This window comes from Schistocerca cancellata, chromosome 1 (genome assembly GCF_023864275.1).
Source record: "Schistocerca cancellata isolate TAMUIC-IGC-003103 chromosome 1, iqSchCanc2.1, whole genome shotgun sequence".
Classification (NCBI taxonomy): domain Eukaryota; kingdom Metazoa; phylum Arthropoda; class Insecta; order Orthoptera; family Acrididae; genus Schistocerca; species Schistocerca cancellata.
Window position 1 is genome coordinate 260035967 of NC_064626.1, and position 16501 is coordinate 260052467.

General features: G+C 39.1%; 1 protein-coding gene across 1 annotated transcript in view; it reads left to right on the forward strand.

Moving 5' to 3' along the window:
• The first annotated feature begins 955 nt into the window (after window positions 1-955).
• Window positions 956-16501, forward strand: part of LOC126168752 (G-protein coupled receptor 83-like) — a 187306-nt gene continuing 171760 nt past the window's right edge. The window contains exon 1 of the mRNA XM_049920587.1: window positions 956-1144. Within this exon, the coding sequence (XP_049776544.1) occupies window positions 956-1144 (189 nt within the window). The remainder of the gene's footprint in view (window positions 1145-16501) is intronic.

Below are 16501 nucleotides of genomic sequence, written 5' to 3' on the forward strand. Positions count from 1 at the left end.
CAATTTGAAGAGCAAAAATAGGGGAACACATTAACATAGCACTGAAAATAATATCTAGATAATTGCAAGCGTAGCTGCGAAATACTTGGTGCAAATCTACATGCATGCCACAACTGTTTTACTGTACAACAATGGAAGGCTGCAACTACAAAGGAAATTCTCTCTATAATTACGCGCTAGCAATAAACAAAAGCTACACTAAATAAACAAACTACAAGAAAAAAATCAGAAGATTCCAATGAAGTATCCTAGGCTAAGGGTCGACATATGAAACGTCCACTTAGAACAATTTATACACGACTGTGCTTAAACTGACACACAATATTTTTAGCGCAACGCAATCTGACTTTCAATAATCCCTACAAAACAATGGCCCTGACTAACTTTAACCTATACCTTTCACAAATCACTTACCTCACAAAAATCTTCGTTACTCGAACTACTGCAATACAGCGAGCGCCACTACTGCCAGCTAAATAAAGGATTCAAACTACAGAAGGCACTAACTACTGATAGGGATAGTTAGCAAATGAAAGATATTAATAGAGAACAAACAATGTATTTACCTTAATAGTCATAATATATATAGCAGTTCATGACAAATTACAAAACTCCGCCATCTCTCTCCCCACATCCACCACTGCTGGCGGCTCACCTCCAACTGCGCAACGCTACGCGCTGTTCACATCCAGCTGCCGCTGCCTAACACTACAATGGCAGACAACAATGCAAACTAGCCACAGACTGCACACAGCACAGCCAGTGATTTTCATATAGAGCGCTACGTAACGTTGCTAATAAGAAAACATAAACAGCCTACTTACATAAAGAAAACATAAACAGCCTACTTACATATGTTCCATTTTAGTTGATGCTGAACTTCTTTTATCACCAGTAGTCGACGCCCTCTTACGTCGCGGTTATGTACGGATGCTGGACATAGCGGCATGGTCCTATGTTGCAGGATATCCCACTGCACGTGACGATGCTGACCTTCCTGCTGATGGCCACGGACCGCTACCGGCTGGTGCTGTACCCCTACAAACCACGCATCCCTGTCTGCATCTGCGCGCTGGGAACCTGGATGCTGGCCATCTGCATCGTGGTTCCATACCCCTTCTACATCACGTATCTCGATCTGGAGGTAAGTGACATGTATGTAAAAGGCGTCACAGGAAAGGAGCTACCTGCAGAACTACCTCACTCGCAACACACAGTAATGAGTTCTCCCTCTCTCTCTCTCTTTCTCTCTCTCTCTCTCTCTTTCCTAGCATTTATTCCCTGAATCGGAATCAGCTGTTCTTTTAACTTTGTGCCATTCCTGTTTCCCCATTCGGCATTTACCTTACGGAGGGAAGTTTTGTACACTGTCTCCCTATGCATCATAGAAACTTCGAAGCTTCTTTCAATATTGCAACTGTGCGCCAGACCAGAACTCGAGCTAGGGACCAGTGTCCTTTGCTCTACCAGCTGAACTATCCTAACACCTGAGCACAGTTCGCGACTCACCCCCATGGTATTTGTGTGCCAGTCCCATCCAGCCTTTGCTTCGAGGGCAGTTCGTCAATTTCGTTTCGATACTTCGGTCTGTAGAGCACTTCCCTGCCAATGGCAAAAGTCCCAGGCTCGATTCTCGCTCCAGAACACAGTTTTATTCTGCCAGGAAGTTTAAGATCAGCACACATTCCGCTCCAGACCATAAATTCATTCCGAGTATCGCGTCTTGTTCCTGTGTCGTGGACAGAGCTGTTTGTGCAGTAACTGCCAATATTTATTTTTGATGTAAGCAACTGTTTAACCGACATACTCATGATGCAATTAATATCCCCAGTGTTTTCAATAGATCTCAACTCAGGTACAGTTTCTGGTTGTTATGCTTATGCCCCTTTTCTACAGTTTGAAAACTGTGTTCATATTTCAGTATATATGTGAATAGCATATAATTAACTGATACTGCCTGTTAAACACTGATAACATGCAAGCGACACTCTGTTTGTAAGGTTGTTTGTGTGTACATCCGCTTTAACGGACAATCGGTATTCCTTCCTAGAAATTTTACATTTATTACACTGTCTGTAGAGCTACCATTTCTGTTTCATTTGTTAGTATCGTTTTCTCTCTTCAAACTGAAATTCATTGTATCTGTATTCTTTATGTTGTATGTGACTTTAATGCGTACTGACCAATTGTAAACTTCCCTGAGAGTTTGATTTGTTATCTCTGCAAGAAATTCTCTTGTTTTCTTCAGTGACTATAGTACTGTTTTCATCATTTCATCAGCAACGAGAATTTTCCCTGTGAGTAACAGTAGTGGGAAAGTGATTGATATATATTAGGAACAGTATTGCGCCCAAAATACCACCCCTAATGACTTCCTATATTTACTAAAATTTTAAACCCTTTTTTTCCCCTCATCAGTCTCCTGACTGATTTGATGCGGCCTGCCACGAATTCCTCCCCTGTGCTAATCTCTTCATATCAGGTCCGCAGCTCGTGGTCTCGTGGTCACGTTCTCGCTTTCCGAGCACGGAGTCCCGGGTTCGATTCCCGGCGGAGTCAGAGATTTTCACCTACCTCGAGACGACTGGGCGTTTGTGTTGTCCTCATCATTTCGTCATCATTCATGAAAGTGGCGAGTTTGGACTGAGCAAAGGTTGAGAATTTGTACGGGCGCTGATAACCGCGCAGTTGGGCTCCCCACAAACCAAACATCATCATCATCATCATCATCGTCATCTTGCACTTGCAACCTACGTCCTCAGTTATTTGCTGGATGTATTCCAATATCTGTATTCCTCTACAGTTTACGCCCTCTATAGCTCCATCTAGTAACATAGAAGTCATTCCCTCATGTCTTAATAGATGTCCTATCATCCTGTCCCTCCTCCTTATGTTTTCCACATCTTCCTTTCCTCTCCGATTCTGCACAGAACTTCTCATTCCTTACTTTACCAGTCCACCTAATTTTCAACATTCGTCTGTATCACAATACCTCAAATGATTTAATTCTCTTCTGTTCAGATTTTCCCAAAGTCGGTATTTCACTACCATACAATGCTGTACTCCAGATGTACGTTCTCAGAAATTTCTTCCTCAAATTAAGTCCGATATTTGATGTTAGTACACTTCTCTTGGCTATGAATGCCCTTTTTGCCATTGCTAGTCTGCTTTTGATATTGTCCTTGCTCCGTTCGTCATTGGTTATTTTACTGGCTAGCTAGCACAATTCCTTCATCTACTTCATTACCGTCAACCCTGATGTTAAGTTTCTCACTGTTCTCATTTCTACTACTTCTCATTACTTTCTTCTTTCTTCGATTTACTCTCAATCCATACTCTGTACTCATTAGACTGTTCATTCCCTTCAGCAGATCACTTAATTCTTCTTCACATTCACTCAGGATAGCAACGTCATCAGCAAATCGTATCATTGATATCCTTTCACCAATTCTAATTCCACTCCTGAACCTGCCTTTTATTTTCATCATTGCTTCCTCGATGTACAGATTGAACAGTAGGGACAAAAGTTTACATCCTTGTCTTACGCCCTTTTTAATACGAGCACTTCGTTTTTGGTCGTCCACTCTTATTATTCCCTCTTGGCTGTTGTACATATTGTATATGACCCGTCTCTCCCTATAGCTTACCCCTACTTTTTTCAGAATTTCTGACATCTTGCAACTTTTTACATTGTCGAACGCTTTTTCCACGTCGACAAATCCTATGAACGTATTTTGATTTTTCTTTAGTGTTGCTTCCATTATTAACTGCAACGTCAGAATTGCCTCTCTCGTGCCTTTACCTTTCCTAAAGCCAAATTGATCGTCCTCTAGCACATCCTCAATTTTCTTTTCCATTCTTCTGTATATTATTCTTGTAAGCAACTTGGATGCATGAGCTGTTAACCTGATTGTGCGATAATTCTCGCACTTGTCAGCTCTTGCCGTCTATGGAATTGTGGTATGTCGCCACACACACACACACATTCTACACACAACGTGAATAGTGGTCTTGTTGCCACTTTCCCCATTTATTATTCTAATACTTTGAAACGTCCCCTTAGAAAATGTATTGAATTACTGTGCTGGTAAACCCCTTACGTTATTTGATTTTCAAACAGCTGAGCAGAACTGAACGTACTCAGTCATTTCGCTCTTTACTTATTCTGATCAACACTAAACTGACACACAATATTTTTGGCGCAATGCAATCTGACTTTCAAAAATTCCCTACAAAAGAATGGCCCTGACTAACAATAACCTATACCTTTCATGAATCACTTACCTCACAAAAATCTTTGTTACTCAAACTACTGCAACACAGCGAGCACCACTACTGCCAGCTAAATAAAAGATTCTAACTACTGAAGGGACTAACTGCTGATAGGCTTAGTTAGCAAATAAAAGAATCTGACAAAGAACAAACAATGTATTTACCTTAATAGTGTTCAAAAGTCATTATATATATATATATATATATATATATATATATATATATATATATATATATATATATATATATATATATCAGTTCATGACATCCAGTCTTACAAATTTACTGTCTCTGATGGACAAACGTCCAGATCATCTGCTCTCAAAACTCCGCCATCTCTCTCCCCACATCCACCACTGCTGGCGGCTCACCTCCAACTGCGCAACGCTATGCGCTGTTCACATCCAACTGCCCAACACTACAATGGCGAATATTCCAACAATGCCAACCAGCCACAGACTGCACACAGCACAGCGAGTGGTTTTCATAGCTAGGTGAGGTTGCCAACATAAAAAACTAAACAGCCTACTTACATAGCCCCCATGTTCCCCACAAAAAAATTTTCAAATTGTTTTGGGCAGTGGCCAATACCAATTTGAAAATTTCTTTCATAGTTACAATAACAAACAAATCAAATGCACACACTTATTGATACAATGTTGGTCAAAAGCTAAAATTTTCTCACAGTCCATAAAGACAGTCCTGACATTCATCACGGTATTAATTACAATTTTATGCACAAAGTCTGAGCAGTAAAAGAAAATGCGCATGGAAGTAGTGGATTTCCACGCAGTCTTGAAGAAGTAGTGTTGTCCTTCCCACAGAAAGATAATGCTGACTCTTGACATGCAGACAGGTAATGGTCCACAAAAGAGCAAACCCACAGCAGAGTCAGTCTAAGTTGTAGAATATTGGTAGGTAAGTCACCGCAGAGCACACCCACTGTAGTCCATGTAGAGATTATGGTATTGTTGGGCCACCAGAGGTGCAGACCCACTGCAGTCCTTGTATAAATAATGATGTTGGTGGGCCATCAAAGGTGCAGAACTACTTCAGTCCTTCTAGAGACGGCCAGCAGCCATCTGTTGCGACTGTGCAGGTGCACAATCACCATCGAAGAGTCTTGCGGACAATATAGCAACTCCATAAATCACCACTTGTGCACTCACAAACTTTTTGGTGTGTCCGTAGAACCAGCAATGCTGTTAACCAGTCCCTTGCTGAATTATCAACACACGTGCAAATGCTAACACTCCTCTTTTTTCTCGCATATTCTGCATGTACTATGATGAACAAAAACGTCTGCAGTGAAATGTAACTTAGTTTGATGAACTGGTGTCAATTACAATTTTATAACATGAGAATACAATCACAAAGTTACAGAAAACATCATTAAAAACGTAATAATACAGATTAAATTTGTAGTAATATGGGCTGTACAAAAAAATAGAAATAAACATGTACATCAGTGTTACAGGAATTATGACATAAATAAATAAAATAATGAGAATAGTTTTCGAAACATTAATTTCACACATGAGCATTGAAACAGAACAGAATAAATAATGTCTAAACATCTTTACAAAGTAAATAACACATTATTAGAAAAATTCTACAACATAACTCTTATCAGATAAATACATAAAGACAGGAAGAACACAAATACACAAGGGTACACAAAAACATAGTGGAATAACACAAAAGGAAAGGACAGGGTTTGTTTTCAGTGTAACATTTGGTTCTTCAGTCCAACACAAAACTTCATTCCATAGATCTTTCCTCTTATTTCAACATTTGTTTCCACCAAAAAAATCCTATCCAAGCATGCTTTCTGTATTCTATTCAGATCCTCTGTCAAAATAGTTATTCTCCTCTGTACACTACTTTTTTGGCCAAACCATTTTCTTACAGCTTCTCAATGCATTTCTTCCAATTCATCACAGTTAGTTTCTTATATAGTCTACCCCCTCTTAAGGTAATTTAAATTTGCTGAGCTCAGATATATATACTAAGGGACGAGGCAATGCAGCAGCACAAAACAATTAACACAAACAACAATGACAAAAAAATGGAAATTGGAAAAGCAAGCAGCAGTATATCTAAATTAGCAAAGAAAATGCAACATTACAACTAATATGAGCCAATGTGCAGCAACAAGAAAAATAAATCAGTAGTAAAACTGGCTTAACAGAGTAATACAAATTGACATTCAGTAGCACTATGCCTGGCAAACAGCAGCAGCAAATGCAATAACTTATACCTAAATATGGCATAGCTCAAGCAGAAAAAATAGTACACTAAAGACAACACTGCAGATAAGGGAAACGTCTGTTCACATCTTAGTGTCTATGTCATTAAAGTGGTGTACCACAACAAGTTATTCTACCAAAAACATTACCAAGTAGTTGAAAAGAAAATTATGTATGCAGTTACTGTTATTAATCCCTTCTTAATGTTCTTTCTTTTCCAAGTGCTCCTTTTTTGTAGAATGTGGATCATAAAATTATTATTTAATAGATCTGTTGACAGAAAGTGTTCACATTAGCAAATGAATTTAATTTTATTTTATAAAACCAATGCTGCAACACACCTGGAAAACAGATATCAAATGAAATAAGCAACTATGTAAAGCAAACCATAAAAACATCATTCAGTAGCCATGTGGCAGCTCATGAATCAATAGAAATTCTCTCAACTCTCGTAGAAAGGCACTTGTCATAATCAGGTATGCAGATGTACAGATGTAAGAATATTTCCCATCAATTTATAAGCATTTCAGCAAGTAGCACAAAGTACGATATGTTTCCAAGTAATGAGCGTGTCGTATTTGAGATGCTTTCTACAAAGGAATGTCAACAGTGAGGTTAATGGTCTCTTTTTTCCTCCACCTAATGGCTTTTTCTCCAGGCAGGTGGCACAGCTGGGCGCCCACGACGCATTACGTGAAGGCCACTTAACTTTCTTACCGCAATATTTACGACAGCAGTGACAGTCTCATATAAAAAAAATTCACAGGTTGAGAATTTACGTTACAAATGTGTAGAAACAAAATCCTATAAATATAACAGTGTCCAAAAAATTTTCGCTGGCATTGTGATACATTCACGCATGTACACACATTTCATAACTCTTAAAGTACGATTCTTGGTTTCCAACATCCTTTTTCACAAATCAGAGTCGCTAACCACTACTCATTATTCCTTACTTTATTACACTTCTTCAATATTTCATCATAATAAATATGTAGCATAATCAAATTCCTCATATATCAATAGCTTATTGGCCATAAACATACCTCAACAGCATAATACACATCGTCGTTGTAATAATATCATAACACCTCAGTCAAATCTCAAAATCGTCGTAGCTTCCTCCAATAATTTCCAAACCAAAAAAATTTCTCTGCTCGTTTCAGTAGTGTCATCTACCTCAAACGTACATTAAAAATCATGATCCCATACCAAATACATCGTTCAAAGCTCTCATAGTATCATAATGCTTCCGAAAAAATATTAACAGTTCACAAAGTACAGACGAAATACAATTTCGTAAGTATGAAGTTATCCAACTGTGTAATTACGTAAACATCTGTCACTGACGTAGTAAAAAAAAATGTTTCTCTCTCTCAGTTAAATGATCAGATAGCTGTGTAATTTATGTGTTAGAGAAATATGGTATCGATGTGTAAAGTTGTATAAGCAAATACCATATTAGTTAGGGCTCCTAGCGCTCGCTACACTATTAGCTCACAAAGTAGGCGTGTACCCCCTGAGGATTAATGTAATTATACCCTCAGGTGTTACAGATTATAGCAATCGAATGAAATGTATCACGGAAAACCTTTGTAATTCAAAAACATTTAAAATAAATGTTTTAAGTACAAAATTAATCACTCAAATACGTGTCTAGCGCTAAATGTGCGTCTTGCTGTAAGATAATTCTGTGGAAGTGTCGTAATTATCGTCCTCCGAAAGCTAAGTTCTGCAGAAGTCAATGTACTTACCTCATCATAAACAAAAGTGAAATGCTATGCGTATAGATATCGTAGTTATTACGTACATTACCGTGATCAAGAAAGTACTATACTGTAACGTATTGTTGTGCTACGAAAAAGGCTGTCTCATTCTAGCTATACCACAAAAGTTACTACTAAAACATGTTTTACTTTCCAGAAGAATTCAAAAAAACTGTGTAGATATAAAACAGATACAGCACAAAAGGTACAATGTAAATTGTGTCACACATTAGTAGCGTCGTGATATAACCTTGTAGCTGTCAAAGAAACCAAATACTAAGTCATCTTTAATCTCACAGAAAGTACTTCAAATAAAGAATGTCTTTTCAAGTAAACCAAAATGTTGCACTAAAATCTCATTAGCAGTATGTGATCTAAGTATGTAAGCCTTATAGTCGTTACGTAATCGTGCAACTAACAAGCAAGAATGTACACACACAGTAACACTGTGTCCTCTATTCACTATAACAATGCATTTGTAATTACTTGTCTAAATAAGTTCCCTAGGTTCTAGACTGGATAGTTAACTTTAGAACATAGTCGCTTGTTAATAGTTTCTAAGTGTGGCAGAGAGTACTAGTAATGTGAAGTGAAAAATTTTATAGCAAAGACTAAATTAAAAACAGATTATCTCTCAATAAACGGTTTTACATGTGAAATGTAGTGCGATCCTTTACTCTTCCTAGTATGCAGAGTTTCAATTTCAACGCAATTATCATGTGGTATAAGTCGGATTCTGTAAGGTCCATTGTAAATCAGAAAGAATTTGTGACTCAAGTGTTTCTTCTTATGTGACAATGAATGAGCTTTAATGAGAACTTTCTGACCAATATATAATTTCTTTGCATTTGCTTTACCGTGTACTTTTTTCCTTTTGTCTGCTGCAGATTTTATATTTTTAATAGCCAAATCAATTATGTCTTTGTATCGAAGTTTACATGTATTCGGAAAGGGTACAATCTCTCTGATTCTGTTCGGTGGTTCTTCATTCTTCAGTACAAGAATAGATGGTAAAGCAGTGGAGTCATGAGGCATTTCATTCAGTACATTTTGAAATAAGTGTAAATATCTCTCCCAATACTGATGCTTTCTGTGAGAATAAAGTCTGCAAAGCTTATTGATTTCTTTCATAATCCATTCAGTCGGGTTACCGTGTGGTGAGTACAATGAAATAAAAATAGGTCTGATTTTATGATTCCGAAGCATGCGTGACCAAACAGCAGACCAGAATTGTGGTCCGTTATGTGAAATGACTTTACTAACGTGTCCAACTTCACGTAAGAAATTTTTAACAAAGGCGTTGGATACAGACCGTCCAGTGGCTTATATAACGGTGTGAAAGAAACAAATTTTGAAGTAAGTTCAACAGCGACTAGAACGTACGAAAATCCATCCAATGTTCTGACAAGGGGTCCCAAGAGATCAACAGCAGCAATTTTTTTTTAATTTAGAAGGAATGATTGGAAACAACGGAGAACGATGTCAGATGGTTGATGGTTTAGCTTTTTGACAAAGCTTAGAAATAGACAAGACTCTTCGAATTTTTTCCATATTGTTAAAATAACAAGTTGTCCGAAGAATATGATAACATTTTCTTGGACCAAAATGTGTGTAGCTGAAATGAATGTACCAAATGAGCTTATTAACAAAACCGTCAGGAATGCAAAGTACCCATAGCTTGTCATGAACATTGCAGCGCTTGAAGAGTATGTTGTTTCTAACCAGATAATAATGCCGAATCTGTGTGTGTGTCTTTTCATGCCATTTACTTTTGATGTCTTTCCAAATTTTCTGTTTATAGTCTTCCATAAATTAGGCGTGTTACTTAATTGTAAATGTGAAAAAGTAATATCTTATTTCAGACTGTCGCCTTCCATCTAGATAGATTAATTTACAGCCTCCTCAAGCAGAATATTAACAAAGTATGTTGCTAATACCACATAACTCGAAATTAATTTTTAAAAGTTAACAATATGTTATATAAAACCAGTTTGCTATAAATGGTTTTCCATACTAACATATATCTTCCATAAAATTTCGGGCGCGCAGCCGCATAACTTCCACTTCCTCTAATATATCGTGTATACCGTCCAGCCATCTTCAGAGTGAGCCGAGGTGACTGACGCTCCAGCACTTGCTCCGTCCTTGTAAACCAGCGGAGCGCTCAACTGCGCGTACAGCCACAGATATAAAAGGCGCCAAAGACGTTGACCGGCGGCAATGACGTACAACATGAGCATGAAATTGGATCTATGGCTGCACGATCGATCCACACGGTGATATCGATCTATCACTGCAAGCTGCACCGTTGCGGTGTCTTCCTGAGTTTATTAGTGAAAGTGCCGGATTCCATTATTTGTCCCAGCTGAAACCGCTGTCTCTATTAATTGAATTCGTCGCCAACGGAATTTCAGTTGCTTCTTTCAGCACCGAGGCCCAGAATAATGAAGACGAGGCTAAAATTTCGACGTTATTATACTCTGCTACCGCCAGTTTATTAGGTCGGAAGAGCTGGAAGTACCTACAGTGTTTTATGCATCTCTCATACACTGTGGGTGTTGTCTGTCCACATCGATATCACCATGTCCATCTACAGTGCACCCACACACCTAATTTCAGGCATATGTTGTACCGTTTTGCAACCATCAACGTCTCTGGTGCCTCGTGTATCTGTGGCCGCATGCGCAATGGCGCGGTCCACAGGTTTAAAAAGACGGTGCAAGAGTTGGAGCGTCAGTCACCTCGACTCACTCTGAAGACGGCTGGAAGGTATACAGCAGAAAGAAGACAATGTGAAATTTATACGACTGCAAGCCCGAAATTGCGCCGCGAAAATATGAAGATGCACAACATACATCTTGTTACATTCAATAGCTTCGAAGCTTCTGTGTCATGGCAGGATCCAGAGGACATGGTGAGTGAACGGATAAATGAATGGATGAAGAAAAGACTGAAAGAGAGAAAATCGTTTAATTATTTCACGTCATTCATAACAACTCATCAAAACAATATTTTAGCCAAGATCGTCACAACATATGGTTTAGTCACTTGACCATATATCAATATACTCTTTATCGACCAGTTTCATTCATCAAATGGATCATCATTAGATACATGTGTCACAATGAATTAGACACCAATACCTATACAGGAATCGATATATATACACTAGCTGAAAAAAATGATCCATCCAGAACACACAGTCGAATGTCAGTAACTCTGTATACATACATACCATCATAGCGCACGTAAATTATTAGATGTACTTTTGTCTTTGACATGTAATATAGCCACAAGAATCCATTAGTGTTGCTCTTGTTTAATATTGTTATCAGCCATGGTAAGAATGTATATCAGGTGTGCGAACAGTGCCAGATGTTGAGTGACCACTCATGTGAGAATGTCATCTGCACCTGACAGTTTGAAAGAGACCTCATTGTTGGTCTTCATTGGGCTGATTGGTCGAATCGTGCATTATCCAGAGTTTCTGGGAACATTTATGTAATATTAGTCTGATGTTAGATTGTTTGAGAATGCATACTGGACAAATAGAAAAATGTATAACAGTGCTGTACATCAAAAATGTCGTAACCACTTTACATCCTCATCTGCCATCCAGGAGCAAGTAATTCACTCCCATCGGTTGGACACAAGCAGCAGCTGCACTAGGAAATTACGTCTCACGTGGAGGCTGCCATTAGCACCGCAACACAAAAGGCTTTGTTTTGCGCTGCCGCTCCTGAATACCATGGAATGCTGATGAATGGCGTCGCACTGTGTTCAGCGATGAACTGCAGTACTGACCAATGTCGGTGAGTTTGGTGGCGACCTGGAAGTTGCTCCCATTCTTCCAGCGGTATTACTCTTGGCATCACAGTGTGGGCTCTGTCGATTATGACATCATGTCCGGCTGATAGTATTGAAGGATCTCTTTTGGCACAACGGTACCTCAAGGACATCCTAAACCCTCATGAGTTACCTCATGGCGCTTGTCCACTCATGGTGCTGTCTTTATGAACTGTTTGTGTGGTGTTGAAGTACTTCTATGGCCAGTAAAATCCTAAGATCTGTCCCCAGTACAACATGCATGAAACCAACTGGGACATCAACACCATACTAGTGCCAGAATCCTATACATCAAAAATCATTGTGCATAAAATGGATTTATGACAATCTTCCCAACTGAATCAGTGTGTGCTTCCAGGACAGAGGTGGTACAATGTCATATTGATGAGTGGTTTCATATGGTCAATCTCTGAATCACTGAAATAACGTAACTCCAGCTCTTTTCTTTCTCAGATAGTGTACATTGTGAAAACGAATATATATATATATATATATATATATATATATATATATATATATATATATATATATATATATGTGTGTGTGTGTGTGTGTGTGTGTGTGTGTGTGTGTGTGTGTGTGTGTGTGTGTGTGTGTGTGTATGTATGTATGTTCCACGCCTTCATAACCACACAATCGATTTCACCCAAACATGGTAAGCACATCAGTTTTGTCTAGAACGATGCACTGTAGGGTTAAGAACCACCTACCTACAATCGTGATGGTACTGGAGATGAAAATGGTTTGATATAGGGATGGACGGGAAGGAGGGGAAGAGATGGGCAAAGGGATGGGGACAGAGGAAGTGGACAACAATATGGGTGGTGATATGGACAGAGAGGTTAGGAGATGAGCAGAGAGATGGACAGAGAAAAGAGGTAAGAGAAAATGGTCAGAGAGTGGGGAAGTGATGGGCAGAGAAGAGGAGAAAATAGAAAAGGGGAGGGGGAGATGTAGGAGACAAGATGGATATCGATAATGGGAATATCCCTCGCACCATGACCCATTGACTTTGCCATTGGTGGGGAGGCCTGCATGCTCAGTGATACAGTTAGCCATACTGTAGGTGCAACCACAATGGATAAGTATCTGTTGAGACGCCAGACAAACATGTGGTTCCTGAAGAGGAGCAGCAGTCTTTTCAGTAGCTGCAAGAGCAACAGTCTGGATGACTAACTGATCTGGCCTTGTAACATCAATCAAAACGGCCTTGCTGTGCTGGTACTGCAAATGGCTGAAAGCTAGTGGAAACTACAGCTGTAATTATTTCCGACTGCACGCGGCTTTACTGCATGATGGCGTCCTGTTGGGTAAAATATTCTGGAGGTAAAATAGTACCCCATTCGTATCCCTGGGCGGGGCTACTCAGGAGGATCCCTGGGCGTTGACTACTCAGGAGGACGTTGTTATCAGGAGAAACAAAACTGGCTTTCTACAGATGAGTGCGTGGGATGTCAGATCCCTTAATCGGGCAGGTAGGTTAGAAAATTTAAAAAGGGAAATGGTTAGGTTAAAGTGAGATATCGTGACAAATGGTGAAGTTCGATGGCACCAGGAATGCGTCTCCTGGTTAGATGAATACAGGGTTATGAATACAAAATCAAATAGAGGTAATGCCGGAGTAGGTTTAATAATGAATAAAAAGAAGAAACGGGGATAGCGTAGTGAACCCAATATTGTAGCGAAGATAAACACGAAGCCCACGCCTACCACAGTAGTATAAGTTTATATGCCAAATAGCTCCGCAGATGATGAAGAGATAGAAGAAATGTATGATGCAATTAAAGAAATTATTCGTATAGTTAAGGGAGACGAAGATATGATAGTTATGGGGGACTGGAATTCGATAGTAGGAGAAGGCAGAGAACGAAAAGTAGTAGGTGAATATGAACTGGGGGTAAGGAATGAAAGATGAAGCCACCTGGTAGAATTATGCACAGAGCATAACTTTATCATAGCTAACATTTGGTTTAAGAATCACGAAATAAGGTTGTATACGTGGGAGAGGCGTGGAGGCACTGGTAGGTTTCAGACAGAGTATGTAATGGTAAGACAGAGATTTAGGAAACAGGTTTTAAATTCGAAGGCATTTCCAGGAGCGGGTGTTATCAACTGTAGATTAAAACTGGAGAAACTGCAAAAAGGGAGGGATTCAAGTAAATGAGAGCAAGAACCAGAGTTTGTAGAAAGTTTCAAAACGACCATTAGCGAACAGTCGACAAGAACAGCAGAAAGAAATACAGTAGAAGAAGAAATGGTAGCTTTGACAGATGAAATAATGAAAGCAGTATAGGATCAAGCAGGTAAAAAGACGATGGTTAGTAGAAATCCTTGAGTAACAGAAGAGATACTGAATTTAATTGATGAAAGAATAAAATATAAAAAATTCAGTAAATGAAACAGAAAAAAGGAATACAAACGTCTAAAAAATGAGATCGACAGGAAGTGCAAAATGGCTAAGCAAAGTTGGTTAGAGGACAAATTTAAGGATGTAGAAGCATATATCACGAGGGGTAAGATAGATACTACCTACAGGAAAATTAAAGAGACCTTTGGTGAAAAGAAAACCACCTCTATGAATATCAAGAGCTCAGATGGAAAACCAGTCCTAAACAAAGAAGAAAAAGCAGAAAGGTGGAAGGAGTACATAGAGGGTGTATAGAAGGATGATGTACTTCAGGGCAATATTATGAAAATGGTAGAGGACGTAGATGAAGATGAAGCGGGAGACACGATACTGCATGAAGAATTTGGCAGATCACTGAAAGACCTAAGTCGAAACGCGAAGTGATTTCAGCCGTTCCCCAAGGTATTGTTATAGGCCCTTTGCTGTTCCTTATCTATATAAACGATTTAGGAGACAATCTGAGCAGTCGTCTTCAGTTGTTTGCAGATGACGCTGTCGTTTATCAACTAATAAAGTCATCAGAAAATCAAAACAAACTGCAAAACGATTTAGAAAAAAATATGTGAATGGTGCGAAAGGTGGCAGTTGACCCTACATAACGAAAAGTGTGAGGTCATCCACATGAGTGCGAAAAGGAACTCGTTAAACTTTGGTTACACAATAAATCAGTCTAATCTAAAAGCCATAAATTCAAATAAATACCTAGGTATTACAATTACGAACAACTTAAATTGGAAATAACAAATAGAAAATGTTGTGGGGAAGGCTAACCAAAGGCTGCGTTTTATTGGCAGGACACTTAGAAAATGTAACAGTCGTAGTAAGGAGACTGCCTACACTACGCTTATCCGTCCTCTTTTAGAATACTGCTGAGCGGTGTGGCATCCTCACCAGATAGGACTGACAGAGGTTCATAACTTTCTCAACAGCATGGCGGCGAGCTGGTATGACATGGGCATACAAAAACTGCCACAGCGTCTACCAAAATGCATCGACAGAAATAGTGATTATGTCAAAAAATAGCTAAATGTTCAAGCTGTAAACTGATGTAAACCATTGTAGAAATAAACAGGTCTATGTACTTATAAAAAAATAGATCTTACTTTTGGAATTACCCTCATAAACGTCAAAAGCACTGCATATCTTCCTCTCAGCTTCGTTGTGAATTGCAGACTTAATAACTCAGAGCATATGACACAGTGGATGTCGGAAGTGCATTTGAGCAGTGTTGTGAGAGAATCAGATTTTCGTTGAACCCTGACGTTTTTTCCCCTCTGACTCGGGTAAGAGGATTATCGCCAGCCGCCAGCGGTGTTCTGTAGCAGCGTAAATCTCATCACCTCCAGCCCAGTGGAGGACCTCTGCCCTAGACGAACACGTCCGTGAGTGCGAGCGGCAGCGGCAGCTGCGAAATTAAATGGGCCCTCCACGGGATTCCGCCCCCAGCAAGCGTGAAATCAGCATCAAAGTGCAAAAGCTGTCGTCAGTGGCAAGACTTCAGAGATGCATGTCGGGGGCAGCACGACTTTAATTTGCACCAGACAACCGATGTAAAAGTTGTTTGTTAGGTAATTGATTTGACTACGTTTTCTCAGGAAACTAATCTGATAACATAACAAACTGAAATTTGATATTATGTTGCTTGCACCGCAAAACTTTGTTAATTTTTAATAATACAAATGGTAATTTTACTCACTGTGTCAAAAATTAATTTTAACTGCTTGCAATATTAAAAAACAAATGTAATAAATAAGATTTGACAAAAGAAAGTGTTAATTACCAAGTTCAGTAGTTGTATTAGCTTGAAACTAAGCCTTTGGTTATTCTTATCATTTAAACACTGACCTACAGAATTTTCCCTGACAAGGACAGCTCAAACTTAACCTATTCATTTGTTACCAACAATATGCAAGCCCCACGCAATCTGACTGCTATACAGTGACTTCCAATAAGTAACACAA